This window comes from Pyrus communis, chromosome 8 (genome assembly GCF_963583255.1).
Source record: "Pyrus communis chromosome 8, drPyrComm1.1, whole genome shotgun sequence".
NCBI lineage: Eukaryota > Viridiplantae > Streptophyta > Magnoliopsida > Rosales > Rosaceae > Pyrus > Pyrus communis.
Genome location: NC_084810.1, coordinates 18,979,354 through 18,994,014, shown reverse-complemented (window position 1 = coordinate 18,994,014; position 14,661 = coordinate 18,979,354). Strand labels below are relative to the sequence as shown.

The window sequence follows — 14,661 nt, the reverse complement described above, 5'->3', positions numbered from 1 at the left end:
AGACTTTGACTACACCGAACAAGCTTGAGTGACTACCGTGCAGAGTAATACACTACTCTCGACACAAAGAAGCTCCATCTCAAGGTTTGTGATAACCCCAGCAATAATCTCAAGAAATTTTTTCTGATGTGGAAGATCAGTCAAAACTGCAACCACAGAGCATACTCGGAATTTCAAGAGACTTTACAACCAATGCTCTACCAAGAACGATCCCTGACCGACTTGGCTCTGATACCAATTGTTGAATAAGAAGAGTATCCAAGATAACTCTAATGATCCCAAGAAGAAGAAAATAGAGCACACTCTTAAAGAAAGCTCACAAAACAAACTAATTAGCAAAGCTTTTCTTATTTAGCTCTAGGCTTTGTTTTTCCTTGGATGATTTACAATGCTTGAGGACTTGGGTATTTATAGCAAACCAAATGAAAGCTACACTACACACTTACTTCACCTACAACATCCACCTACTTCACCTACAACCTCCACTTACTTCACCAACCTCACACACTTACTTCACCTACAACATCCACCTACTTCACCTACAATTGACATTGATTCTCAACAAAAAATTGCTAGGCTTAAGAGAACACCCTACAAAGGTGACCATTCATTTTGAAAAGTAAATAACCTCTGCCCATAGGAAAAGATTAAAAGACCTGTACGATAGGGTTCTTCTTTTTTATCATTGGAATCTCCTTTGGGATAAGAGTAGCCGATTTCAATCCAACATCTTCATGAGCTACATCTTTATCAACTGCAGGACAACAATAGCTTCCCGCTTAAGATGCTTCCGTCCACTTGAAGCTCTGCTATAGGATTTGTCATTGACTTCCTGAAAATATTCAATTCAAAGTCTCGAAGGATGTACAAACTATAAAGAAACAAGAAAATTTGACAGCTAGAGTAAATTTTTCATGTTTTTTGACATAATAATACAAATGAGGATGTGTGGACATATAAAATTGAAGAAACATGAAATGATTTCACAAGTCTAGTTCAATGCCCACTCAACAAGTGCGGAGATCAATTAAAATTTCATTCTTCTTGAACCCTTTCAAGTGAAATAAGTTTTATGAAATAACCTGAACTTTTTTGGGGACTAAGTGAGCAAAAGTTGGCGTGTCTCTGGTTCTAAACCTCCACAATTGGGTGGAGACTATTCTTGGAACACATATAATTTCTCAGAAATTTTATATGTGGTCCAGAAGCTTTAATGACTTTTTTTTTTGGTTCATTGAAGAGAAGGAGGGATAGGGAGGGGGGGGGGGGGGGACAGAAAATTGTTCTTAGTTTTCACTCCAGAAACCATGCTACCACGCTCCCTCTCATGTAAACATGCACGCAAACTTACAGAACAAAAAGCAAAAATCGTTATCAAAAGAAGACTTGTCAATCTATGAAGTTACCTCATCTGAAGATTCCATTTCTGACTCTTCACTCAATAAATCAGTTGAGCGAGGCTTTTCAGCTAGAAGTGGGGGAGGAGGTGGAAGTGGCACAGGTACTGAGGGTGGCAGTGGTGGAGAGGGAAGTGCCATACGAAATGGAGCTGGTATATTCATTTTGTTCATCAAGTCTTAGATAATACGGTCCAAAATATGTATCACTGACTAGATCAAAACAAAGCACATATTAAAATATGTTTTGGATGCATCTTGATTTCCTTAGTATGATTAGACGGTTCGGATGCGCCTAATAAACAAACCTAATTTGCCTCGCGCGTTCAGTCATCACATTCCTTCGTCTAAAACCTCACGCAGAGACAGAGCTCCCCCAAAACCCTAAACGCCCAAATGTAATTTTGTTTAATTTTTCAATTATTTTTAATTATCTGACGAATCCCTAGCATAAATTCACTCTCTCTCTACTCTAAATGCGTATAATTTTTTGCAGAATTAATCACAAAGCTACGGAGCTGAAATTGCAAACGCTGTCCATGGCTCGCTTCAAAAATGTAAGCTTGAAATTTTTAGGTTCTGTTTGGTTGTTGTAAAACTGAATCAAAGAGGTTTTTTTTTTTTTGTTGATTTTCTAGAAACGTAGTTGATTGTTGTGTTTCTGAAAATTTGAAAACAAAAGAAGAAGGTGTTTGTGAAGTCGGTTTCGATGAAGAAGCAGGCTAATATGGACCATATCACAGGGGATAAAATCCCAAGGAGCTTAGCGAAATGTACGTCTTCTGTTGGTGGATTCTGTATCGAATTTGTTGTTGGTTTGTTTTCTTAAAGGTTGATCCGGATGAAGTGAATGCCCTGGCTGAACTCATGACCTGTAAGACTACTGTGGCCGACATTCCATATGGTGGAGCCAAGGGCAGAATCGGATGCACCCCCAGGGACTTAAGTTTGAGCGAGTTGGAGCGTCTGACTCGCGTCTTCGCTCAGAAAATCCATGACCTCATTGGAACTCATACTGATGTTCCCGCACCCGATATGGGCACCTATGTTCAGACCATGGCATGGATGTTGGATGAGTACTCCAAATTTCATGGTCATTCACCAGCTGTTGTCACTGGAAAGCCCATCATAAGTATTCGACACTGAGAAAATTAAGCCAAAAATCGGTTTCCTGGAGTTGAAAAGTAAGTAATTTGTAAATTATGTTTATGTCATTTATTGTCAATGTTGTGATTTATAATGTAATTGATCTGGTATTCTATGTTTATGTTGTCATTTGTTGTGAATGTGGTATAAAAACTTATGTTTATGTCATTAGTTAACCAAATGGCTCAAGTTCGCTGCAAAGAGTGTAAGAAGACACCATTATGTATTCCTTGCATACATAACTGCTATGCATTAATCTGCTCTGAATCCTTTAATATTTCTGATTAATAACTTACTAAGATGTTGGGTTAATTGAGTTCGTTTTGTTAGAATGGCCACCACTTTTTTAAGTGATTTTCTCTGAGTGGAATCCAGCAAATGATGTTTGATATGGTTAAACATATATATTCAAGATTTTGATATCTGTGTGATTTGGCAATACTTTTCACCTAATATTCCTCTCTCTCTCTCTCTCTCTCTCTCATGAAGGCACTGATTGCATTAAAAAAGGTTCCTAGTTAATCAATTATAGCCGGAAAGGGAAGCCAAAACTTCGTCCATTCAGAATTTCTACTGTGAGTAATTTCGTTTACATTAGGATATTGGATTCATTTCATACTAATAAGTTTTTTATCTTACATCTTCCTGCTGTGCATCTCCACAAGCATTACTAGATATCTTAACCGCTTCAATGGCTTCATTTTTCGTATCTTTAACAGGATGAAACCACACTAATTTGGTATTCACATGGAGAAGAACGAACTCTGAAATTAGCTTCTGCCTCTCGAATTATCCCCGGACAGAGAACAGTGAGTTTAATACTCCACTGCCAATAACTAATCAATATTGTTGTGTTTCAACTCAGTAATTGTGCGTTTCAGTCTATAATTATGAACCACTATTGTGTCCTACTCGACATATGTGGTTCAAAAATTTGGTTAAAACCGAGGATTGCTAACTTTTTATTTATTTATTTATTTTTTACATTATTGTTATCGTTCAAGCTAAAAATGTCTATATACATAGTTTAGGAAGTGGGTGCTTACAATATAGAATGGCTATAAATGTTATTGTAATAGGTTACTATTACATTTTGTGGTTAAATCAGATTGGTTGTCTAAACCGTGCTATGTGTTTCGTAACTCTCTGTATTTCTTATTTGTATCAGTGGAGTTTATATATATTTTTGTTTTTCAAATTTGATTTCCTCTCATTATGTTTTGATGGATATTTCAGAATTTGAAAAGGTGGTTGTGGTTTCGTGCGATTGCCGTTATACAGCTTAGACCATCACAATTCACCATTGTCACCCCATCACTGCCGTCACGACCACCGCCGCCATATAACCGCTGTCGAAAACACTAGGTAATTTATGAATTAGGGTTTTTTTTTATTATGTGAATTTCTGGTATAGGGATTTAGGGTTTTAGGGTTTTTGAGTTAGTTTTTGTGAAGGTCATTGTTTGATTTTAGGCACACTATAATCGATTACAAGTTTTCGGATCCTAAACACTTTGAAAGGGTTTCCAGAAAAGACATCTTTCCAAAGGCGAGTAGTGGCACTGTCAATTTCCTCAACCAATCTTCAATGGAAATTTCTCCGTCATCCTATATATTGCAGCATTAGCACATTTGATAAGAAATTTTCAGTTTCTGGTCACTGAAGATGGTAGGAAAATGGACACAATAAATTATCCATGGTCTTTATCATGCTAGCTGAGAATTGGAAAGTGCCTGAAATTATTAGTTATTAAACTCTTCCTTTTTGTTTGAAATGCGGGTGGTGTCGGACAAATGGGATAAAATAAATGGTTGTTGCCTGAAAGTTATCTGAAAATAATGGAAAGAAAATTTTCTGCATCGTTATTCTTTAATTGTATGATAATGTTTTCAATGTTTTAGATTACATTGATCAGTATTATTTTAAAGTATATATAAAGATTAGTTTATAGGTGTATGCACTTAATATTGCATATATGGTATTTTTTAGGTTATTTGACATACAATTGCATATAATCTCAATTTTCTCCTCCAATTTTTGTCTGAGCTTCGGAATCGTTGAAATTTTTTTCTAAATAATAAATTAATTGAAATGGCTATTAGTAATGAATGAGGTGTTTACTGTGTTTTTTGGGTGTGTACATAGCCAACGGTATGTTGCTAACGAAGGCAAAAACAAGATGCAGTTTGCTGCATATAGAAAACGGAGGTTAGTTTGATTCCAACTCCTTTTTCTAGTTTATTTGAATAAAAAATTGGTAAGTTCGAGTCCAATTTGATTATTTCTTGCTTTTCTGCTGCTTTTTTCCTGCTTTTCTGCTGTTTTTCTGCTGCCTGTCTGCTTTACCCCTTTCCTTCTGCCGTCCATTGCCTTAAACAAAAAAAAAAAAAAAAAAAAAACCCCATTTGCCAAACCCACCAAAGCCACAAGAAAAGTAGAATTTTATGTTCTCTACCCACTTTTATTCATGATTGTTGTTGGCTTAGAAAACTCCCGCTTTCCTTGGAGAAAAACCATCTTTCTCAAAACATGGATCCGGAAAGACATCTGATAGAATTTATTTTGAGTCTAAATTATTAAATTAGGAGAGCTAAGAAGATATTAATAACTCGGGTTTTCTCTTTTGGTTACCACCTGGCTCTCCATTTCTCTTTTTCCTCCTGCGTTGCTGCTTTTTCAGTGTTGCAACCTATCTGCAAAAAACACACTGTATGTGTTTTGCACGTTTTTGTTCATGCTTCTATTCTTTGTTGTTGTGGTGGTGACTCTGTGAATGGAATTCTCAGTTATCTATTCCTCTAAAATACATGATACATCTGATTTTTGTTCATGGACAGATGATGCCACATGCTTGAGATTTTTATGCCATCACTTTGTTGGTTCTTTTGTGATTGTTATTGTTTGTTTTAAAAACTTAGTATGTTGTTACCAATTACGTTAAGTTTAAATCATTTTATCATAACATTATGTATTTAAATTTAACTAATAATGTTAAGTAATAAAATGACGTAACAAAACAATATTCATTGACACACGCCAAAAACAAGAATCTTCATTAACGTTATTAATCAACCAATCAATATTTCATAATTTTTTTGTATGTAAGTGTACTAATATCAATCCAAGGCTGCATGGCCTACCTGTGTGGTCAAATCTTTTGATATAACAATCTACTCGATGTTTTCAATGTAAATAGCATTAATCTTTAGTACATTAATTCAAATAAAATTGTGGCTCAAGGGAACAGTTAATGATCCACATGGCATCAAAGTATCTTACTCAATTGTATATTACATTATGTGTGTGCGAATACCTTTTTTCACTGTCAATCTATATTAGTTTTGAATTCTGAGTTGATTTAACAAACAGGTTTATTTTTATTTCAAATTAATTTGGTTCTCGCTAAATAAATCAAAGATCACAAGACTAGAACCAGTGGTTTCCAAAAAAGGTTGGTTCTTGAATATTTTCATTTATGTTTTTTCAGTCCTTTGAATGGGCTTCCTATAATCCAAAATGAGCTATTGAACAACTCTTTTGCTACATTGTGTTTGCAAATCAATATTTAGTCTAATAATTGAAGGCTGATTCTTTTTTGTTGAAAAATGTAATCTGGATTCTTAAACTGTGGCGGTTAATGTGGTTTTTAGGTGAATTTTTCGAGCGGGGGAGAAGGGGTGGGTGGGGGCTTTAAATTGTTATTCTCAATTGGTATATAAATATTTAAATGTGCAAAACATGGATATCATGGAAGAATTCAAATGTTTTTCTTGCATTAGGTTAGAGAGCATGATCATTTTCTGTTTGCACATCACAAAGTTTGTTTTGAGTACTTCTCACGCTATTGAGGCACAAATGTTCTTCCTGCATTAGTTAATTTTCTTTATATCAAAATTTAATAAATTCAATTTTCCTTTGTATCCAAATATGTATTAAAGTAATTGTGGTTGAAGTTTGTTTATGTCTGCTTTCCAAGATTTATTTTTTGTTTACATGTCTTACTCCGTTTATGAATGCTTTTTGGTTAACTGAAAGAATGCTTTTCATTCTCGGTTTTCAAGACTTTATCTACCGTTTACAAGTCAACCCCACAATACCAAAGTACAAGAGAAGCAAAGATTTGAGGTGATTTTTGCTCTTAACTTATTTAGATTTTATATTCTGGGTTAATTATCAACCAGATTCTGTTACTAGATTTAGAATTGTAATTTGGTACCACTGCTGCCACCTGCCGCTTCAGTTTTCACATCCTAATGCCACAAAATGCTAATTTTAAATTCTAGGTTATGGGTAAGCATTTGTATTTGGAGGCACAAATTCTTTTCAACTGCTAAACCAAGTTCTAAATCTTTTTTCATGTGATTTATGTTAGGCTATTCAAGCCCTATTTTAAATGTATGATTGGTTTGCGTGAAATGAATGAAAAAGAGAGTTAAAATACCCTGTGAGATGACCGATTCCAAAAACCATTTTAAATAAAACGTATCAAAGGTTTTGAACGGAGAGCAAAAAGATTCTTTGCATGGAAAACAAATTTCACTTTGTTTTCTTTACTCAAAGTGCTCTTATTTAATCTGGTTCTATTTTGGTTGCGTAGTTCGTGGTTCGCAGCGACTAAGAATCGTTTCCTAAGAAATCTATTGAGCTAAGTTCTTTTTGGTAGGAAATTAGGGTTGTTGATGTTAGCAATGGATTGAGTCTTTCTGTTTGGTATGATTATATCTCTGAACAAGCATTAATAAATAGAACGATTTCGATCTATAATTTTATTCGGTCAAGATTCAAACTCCCATTGTAGATCAAACTATAATTCAAACTCCCATTGCAGATCAAACTATAAGTCAAACTCCCATTCCAGAGCAAACTATGAGTCTAACCCCCATTTCAGAGCAAACTGGGAACGAGGAGAAGCAATAGGGCATGGCTATTTCCGGGGCATCGATCATTTTGGGATTCTAGTGTAATTAGGTTTGAACATTATGCTCCTCTGCTTTTTAATTTGTATAGATCTCGAATTTCTCTCAATTGCTAATGGATTTATTTTCTTTGGAAATTTCAGAAAGCCAGGTCGTGGAAGGAAGAAGTTGGTTTGTTGCCATTTTTAGGTATATAATCATGTGCCCTGATAGCATATTCAAAGCCTATTTAGTTAGGCAAGTGTTATTGGCACTCCAAAAATCTTATTTTACACTCCTCACAAGTGTATTTTTCTTTCCTAATATATGAAGTTTGGAGTGTAGAATGAGATTTTTGGAGTGCTAATAACAATTCCCTTTAGTTATATCGATTTTTTATTTATTTTTCTAAAGCTTTTGTGCCTAGATTTTAAATATGTTATTGGTAATTACTTAGCACGATAGTTGTCGAGCTTATGATTGTTATTCATGAATACAAAACCTTCATTCACAAATCACAAATATATGATGAGCTATTTAGAAATTCTGCATTTTCGTCATCCAATTCAATAGCATTTGGGATACTATGCTAGAATTCTATTACAGCTCCAGTTAAGAGATGTGAAGCATGAAGAATATCTCTTTAGGAAGTGTTAGCTAATCCGGTTAATTGGTCAACGAAATTAGCCATTTTTGTCATTTAGATTAGATAACCTAGGAAGAATGTTAGAATGTTAGAATGATTGATCATATTCGTTAGCCCTATGTTTTTTTTATTGCATAATGATGAAATTGACGCGTCATTTAGTCGTAGTAATTGATGTAATAAGTACGTATCAACTGCCGCATTCACTCATCTATCCCTCTCTTCATTCAGGTAAAATGTATCTTATTCATGCAGTTCAAGGTGATGCATTCAAGTCCCACAGCAACGCTCGGACATATTTTCTAATTTAACCTAATCTCACTCCATGAACTGTTCAAACTACATTTAACATGAACACTATACTGCATAAAATCAGCATTAGGCAAATCTAATCAAGGGTTTGGAGCTAGAAGCTTAGCTAAAAAAATTTCATCATACAATCAACAACCAAGGGGTTTTTTTATTGTTTTATTTTTTTATGGCTTGTTATTTTAATATTTCAGATATTGTTTAATACACCTTATATTTGTGTTTTAGGAAAACTAATGAAAATGGTTTAAAAAGTTTTAATTTTAATAAAAAAATCATGTTATAAGATTTGTTTAATGATTAGTTCAAGGTCCATATTAAAGTAGTCCAACTAAAAATGGTCCAACTATAATAAATTATGATTTATAGATTTTATCCCTAACTTTTTTAGGTTGAGTTCTAGATTTTCGTTGTTAATGGAGTTCATTATTGTTTTGTAAACCTTCTTTTTCTTTAATACAAAAATATAGACCATCATGCTGTTTAATTTATATTTTGTATTATTTCGTTGAAATGTGATCGTCGTTATTATTTATAGTGCATTTGAGGTATTGTTTTTCAAATTTTTTTCGTCAGTGGAGTTTATCGTTTGTTTCTCTAGAAAATAAATTTAAGATCTGCATGCTATTCAATAATAACGACAGGTCACTGTTTCTGGACTGTAAAAATAAACTGTTTCTGGAAACGAAGTCATTGTTTCTGGAATCTAAGTTAATGGTTATGGAATCTAAGCCACTGAGTCTAGATCCAAATGAAATAGACACACTATTTCTTAAATGTAAGCTAGAAAATAAATAGTGAAATTCACTGTATTTGGATTCAAAGCAAAATAAGCACCCTGTTTTTTAAATATAATCAACTGATGCAAGAAAGAAAAGAAACAGTCAAAGGTTAAAATATAGACTGTTTCTGGAATCTAAGTCACTATTTCTGAAATTTAAGTCACTGTTTCTGGAATTTAAGTCATTGTTTCTAGATTTTGGTTCTTTTCTTTCCTGATATAGTGTTTGTTTATGCACAGACAAAACAAACACTATATCTGATTTTTTTTTTCTTCTAAAAACAGTGTTATGTTTTGGATTCTCTAGAAACAGTTTTATGTTTTGGTTCTTTTTTTTTTTTCCAGACACTTTTTCGTCGGCTTCTGCCATTAACTTCTTTGAACTTGTTTTGATGGCTTTGTTCAGATGAATGCTTTCTTTTTCAACTCTGATTTAACTTTGATTTGGTTGTTTTTGAAATGGGGGAAGTCGATTTGATAGGAAGACAGGGACCTGGTTTGGTACTGAGGTGATTATGAAAAAAGCTGCTATAAAAAAAAGCTGAGAGTTGTTTTTGTGTTTGGTAAACACTCAGCTTCAGTTTTTTTTCACAGTTTTGGATGAAAAAAAGCCAAAAACAAGAAGCTGCAAAACCTAGCTTTGAAAAACCGGCTTTTTTTCACATCTGTTTCACATAAAAGTTTACTAAACACTCTAATACTGCTTTTTTTTTTCAAAAGCACTTTTACAAAAAAGTTTACCAAACACTCTGCTGCTTTATTTCACAGCTGCTTATTCTCACAGCACAGCAGATTTAGTTTTTTTTCAAAGCACAGCAATACCAAACCAGCCCAAGGAGTTATTATGGTCGTTTAGTGCTGGGTTGAGGTTGGTGAAGAGTCAGGACAATATCGAATCATTTAGGGGTATTTACAGAAATGTAAATTTGTAACAGATTGGGCTTGTAAGTTTGACCCGTGGACAATAGTTTTGGATGGTTTTTTTATTAAACTTTGAGCATTTTGGTTAAATAACATTTTATGATGGTTTTTGGTTAAATATTTGTTGGCCCAAGCTCTTTTCATTAAAACTCCCTTGTTTTTTTTATTAAAATTTATTTACACTCGTATATTTCCATATTACACTTTCATCCCACACTTGCAACATACATTGCATATTTTTTATATACACCATACATTTTCGACACTCTTCACGAATACATAATGTCAAGCAAAGATCTTATTTGTTTCTTCGAATTATGAGGTAGTTTCCATGTTGTTTCTCTTCTCTTTCAAATAATGAAGATTTAGATTTGAGAATCCATCATTAAAGCAAAAACAATTTGAGAGCCCATCACGTTGTAGCAAAAAGAGATCTATAAATGCATTGCGTAATTGGTTATGCATTAGCTTCATAAATACAATTTTTGGGTTGCTTCATACTAAGTTAGCCTACTCTTTGATAATAGTTTTATTGCTGAAAATTTAAACAAATTAATTTAATGGTATTTCTCTTCATTTGTAAATGACAAATTTTAGACTCGATTATAGCTAAAGGTAAATTTGAATTATATTATTGGTAGCCCAAATGATGTTATCTACACTAAAGGGAGGAGGGAGTAAGCTTAACCTCACAATAGAATAATTAACCTCACAATAGAATAACAATAATGTGATTCAAATTCGCCTTTGACGAAAATCGAATTTAAAATCTCTAATTTACAAGAGGACATGAATATTATTAGGCTATGGTATTAAGTGCCAAGAATTTTCCACTGTACTAAGTCCCAATTTCTTGAGATTAACAATGGGTAATTAGTTACCAAACAACATTTCAACAAAAACTTTCAGATTTTGAAAAAGTCAAAAAAAAAAAAAAAAAAAACTCAAAACGAAATGGTTAATATACGGTTCCAGTATGAATTTTTTTTTAAAATTCAATTTAGAATATCAATCTTATACAAATAAAATAAAATAAAATGGGATGACAAATGATAATATTTGAAATCCCTATGTTCCTTGAAATTATATGCGAGTTTTGTCAATATATGTTCAAGGGTTCTAAATTTGGCTCTCTCCTTTTCATTTGTAATTGATTCCAATATGTTGGGATTTTGGAGCGAGCCAAGTTAATCCTGCTAACAGGTTGAAGCAGATTCATTCCTCAGTATATCTTCCTCAGCAAAAGTTTTCCGAAAAGTGGATTTACGCACGGCCTCGTTGACTCACTAAAGATGATGCGGGCAACAACAGCTGCTGCTGCTTCTTTTTGGAAGGTTGGTTATGGCAGCAGCCGCACCAGAGGTATGCCTCCATGTCTTCTTCAAGCTTCTTCTGTTGTTGTTTTCTTCAACAATTACTTGGCTTTGTTTCACTCTCGACCTTTTAAATCGACCGAATCTAGAAACACCCAACACCACCAGCTTGTGAAAATCACTAATGCTGAGGATGCTCTCAATGTGTTCGATGAAATGCTTCACAGGCGTCCTCTGCCTTCCGTTGTCCTTTTCACTCGAGTGTTGGGTCAACTTGCCAAGTTGAAGCATTACTCCACAGTCATCTCCTTGAATAACCAAATGGTTGTGTCAGGAATTAGTCCGAATGTTTATACCTTAAACATTATCATTAATTGCTTTTGCCATATGCACCAAATGGGGTTTAGCTTGTCTATCTTGGGAAAATTCTTCAGATTTGGTTTTGAACCGGATGTCACAACCTTCAACACTCTAATCAACGGCTTTCTTCTTGAGGATAGAGCGGCCGAGGCTGTAGAATTTTTCAATAAAATGTTGGAGAGTGGTAATTGCAAGCCGAATGTGGTTTCTTTCGGCACGTTAGTTAAGGGTCTTTGCATGATAGGTAACAATAGTGCAGCAATCCAATTGCTTAAGAAGATGGAAGAAGGAGATTGCAAGCCTGACTTAGCTGCCTATAGCATGGTCATTGACAGTCTTTGCAAGGATACTCTAGTTGTTGACGCACTGAAGCTCTTCTCAAAAATGACGAGTAAGGGTATTGCCCCAAATGTCATGACCTATACCTCTTTGATTCATGGAGTTTGCAAATTACAGGATTGGAAAGAAGCTACAAGATTGTTGAATGAAATGGTGAGTAAACATATCTTTCCAAATGTGCACACCTTCAATGTATTGGTTGACACATTCTGCAAAGAGGGGATGGTCCAGGAAGCAAGGAGCGTGGTCGAAATGATGACGCAAAGGGATATAGTACCCAATACAATTACATACAATTCGCTTATAGATGGTTACTGTTTGCGAGGAGAAATGGACGAGGCTAAAAAGGTTTTTGAAATAATGCTTAGCAAAGGCTGCATGGTTAATGCTCGTACTTACAACATATTGATAAATGGCTATTCTAAGCATAAAAGGATAGATGATGCTCGGATGATTTTTCTAGAAATGTCTCATAAGGGAGTTGTTCCAGATACGGTTACTTATAGCACTCTTATTGATGGGTTTTGCAAGATGGGGAGAACACAAGATGCACAAAACTTGTTCTCTCAAATGCAAGCTTGTGGCCAACTTCCAAAGATTCAAACGTATAATTCTTTACTGGATGGCCTTTGTAAAAACCAACAATTTCCCAAGGCAGTTGAATTGTTGGAAGAGATGGAGGGAAAGAAGTTGGATTTTAACATTGTCACTTATAATATTCTTATTCAAGGTTTGTGCAGAGCTGAAAAAGTTGAATATGCATGGGATCTCTTTCGTAGTTTGTCATCAAAAGGAATTCAACCTGATGTCTGGACATATACTATAATGATCAGTGGATTTTGTAATCGGCGACTTACATGTGAAGCAGCAAACTTGCTAAGGGAAATGGAAGAAAGCGGCTGTTCTCCGAATGATTGCACGTACAACACAATTATCCGAGGGTTTTTCAATAACAACGAGACATCAAGGGCAGTGATGATTATCCAAGAAATGGTGGAGAGGGGTTTTTCTGCAGATGCTTTAACTACGGAGTTGATAGTTAATTTATTGTCTAAAAATAAAGTCGATCCCGCTTTGTTGGCATTTATAGAAAGTCCGTGATGGAACTGATTTGCATCTTTGCAGTTTTGACAACTTTCTGTGCTTCCTTCCCTTGAATGCTGCATTGGAGGGAGTTGTTCCTGTGCTGAGTCCAGTTCAAGGAGCCATTCATGCATCGCCTGGTGACGTATGGTATCTGTTATTAATTTTATCTGTCAAGTGATAAAGCAACATTTATGTTGCTATTTTAAGATTATGAAATTTGTTGGAGAAGCAAAGTTGCTGGACTGATATGAAATTCTTAGACATATTTATGGCTTGTTTTAACTTCTCCTTTATTTCTTTTGGTAATCATTCTTTTAAGGACATTATTTATAAATAATTTTAATGGATATGAGTGATAGCTGCAGGTGGAGAACTCGATTAATTTTTTTGAAATTCTGCACTTCCTTTAACACCAGATACAATATACACACATCTGATCAAATAATGCATCGGAATTCCATCACGAAAGGAACAGTCTAATCCGATCAAACGATGTCAGACGTGGTTCAATGAAAAATTTACGAATTCCATCTTTGTTTAAATATTTTTTCTATGTGCACTAGAAATATTGAAAGAAGAGAAGGCCATCTCTCAGTATACAGAAGCCAACTTACACATTTTCAGACACATAATTGTGGAATCTCCAGTGCTAGATCATATCAGCTACCAGCTGCCTTGCCACACCATCGCAATTCTTCTTTCACTCCTTTCCAAACCAGCCGAACTCAACGGAAGAAATTGAACTTGCCTCATCTCAATGCTGCACGAGATTTGCAGAAAACTTCTCAGTTGCAAACAACGTCCGAAACCTTTATGCTTACCACACTCAGAGGACCAGCTCAAAATCGAAGCCAAAAAGGTATTATGTATATGAACTGAAATGGTTGGTTATTTGAATTTTGAAGGATCAGTCTCATTTCCAACCTTTCGGCTACCTAATTAAATTAGTGTTTATGTCAAATTCTTATCGAGTTCCTGTTATGTACTAAGCATAAGCATGTGACTTATAGACAGTAATGTACACTAAATTCATCCAAACTGCGGGAAGGGAGAGAGTTTGCACACACAGTGACATAAAAGAGGAATACCCTATCTACTATGACAATCTACCCCTAGACAGTAATCTACACTATTAATGTATATAATTATTAATGTACATAACCTTCTCAATAATTTATCAATTTATTCTTTAAATTTATTGATATAAACGCCCATATATGCTAAACAATTGTCTAGCTCCTAGTTTATAATGTAACCAAGTGTTTCTTAGATCACCTAGTGATACAAACGATGCCTCTCAACTATCAGTTGTCTTCTAACCTTTAAATTTGAATCAATTTATGCAATAGAAAAGTTAGGCCCCAAAAAAGGGGCTGGAAGGGGGGCTCCACTTAGGCCTGGCAATTTCTGACACGACCCGATAACCCGACACGACACGACACGAAATTAACAGGTGTTTGGGTCGAC

At 34.7% G+C, this 14,661-nt stretch overlaps 1 protein-coding gene and 1 pseudogene across 1 annotated transcript; one reads left to right on the top strand and one right to left on the bottom strand.

The window, feature by feature from the left end:
* LOC137743072 (U11/U12 small nuclear ribonucleoprotein 65 kDa protein-like) overlaps positions 1-1,571 on the bottom strand; it is a 6,927-nt pseudogene extending 5,356 nt beyond the window's left edge.
* A 9,598-nt stretch (positions 1,572-11,169) lies between these two features.
* On the top strand, positions 11,170-13,481 carry LOC137742103 (putative pentatricopeptide repeat-containing protein At1g12700, mitochondrial). Its single transcript, XM_068481849.1, has one exon. It carries the CDS (start codon positions 11,389-11,391, stop codon positions 13,207-13,209), a length of 1,821 nt encoding a protein of 606 aa, XP_068337950.1. The 5' UTR covers positions 11,170-11,388; the 3' UTR covers positions 13,210-13,481.
* The last annotated feature ends 1,180 nt before the right edge of the window (positions 13,482-14,661 follow it).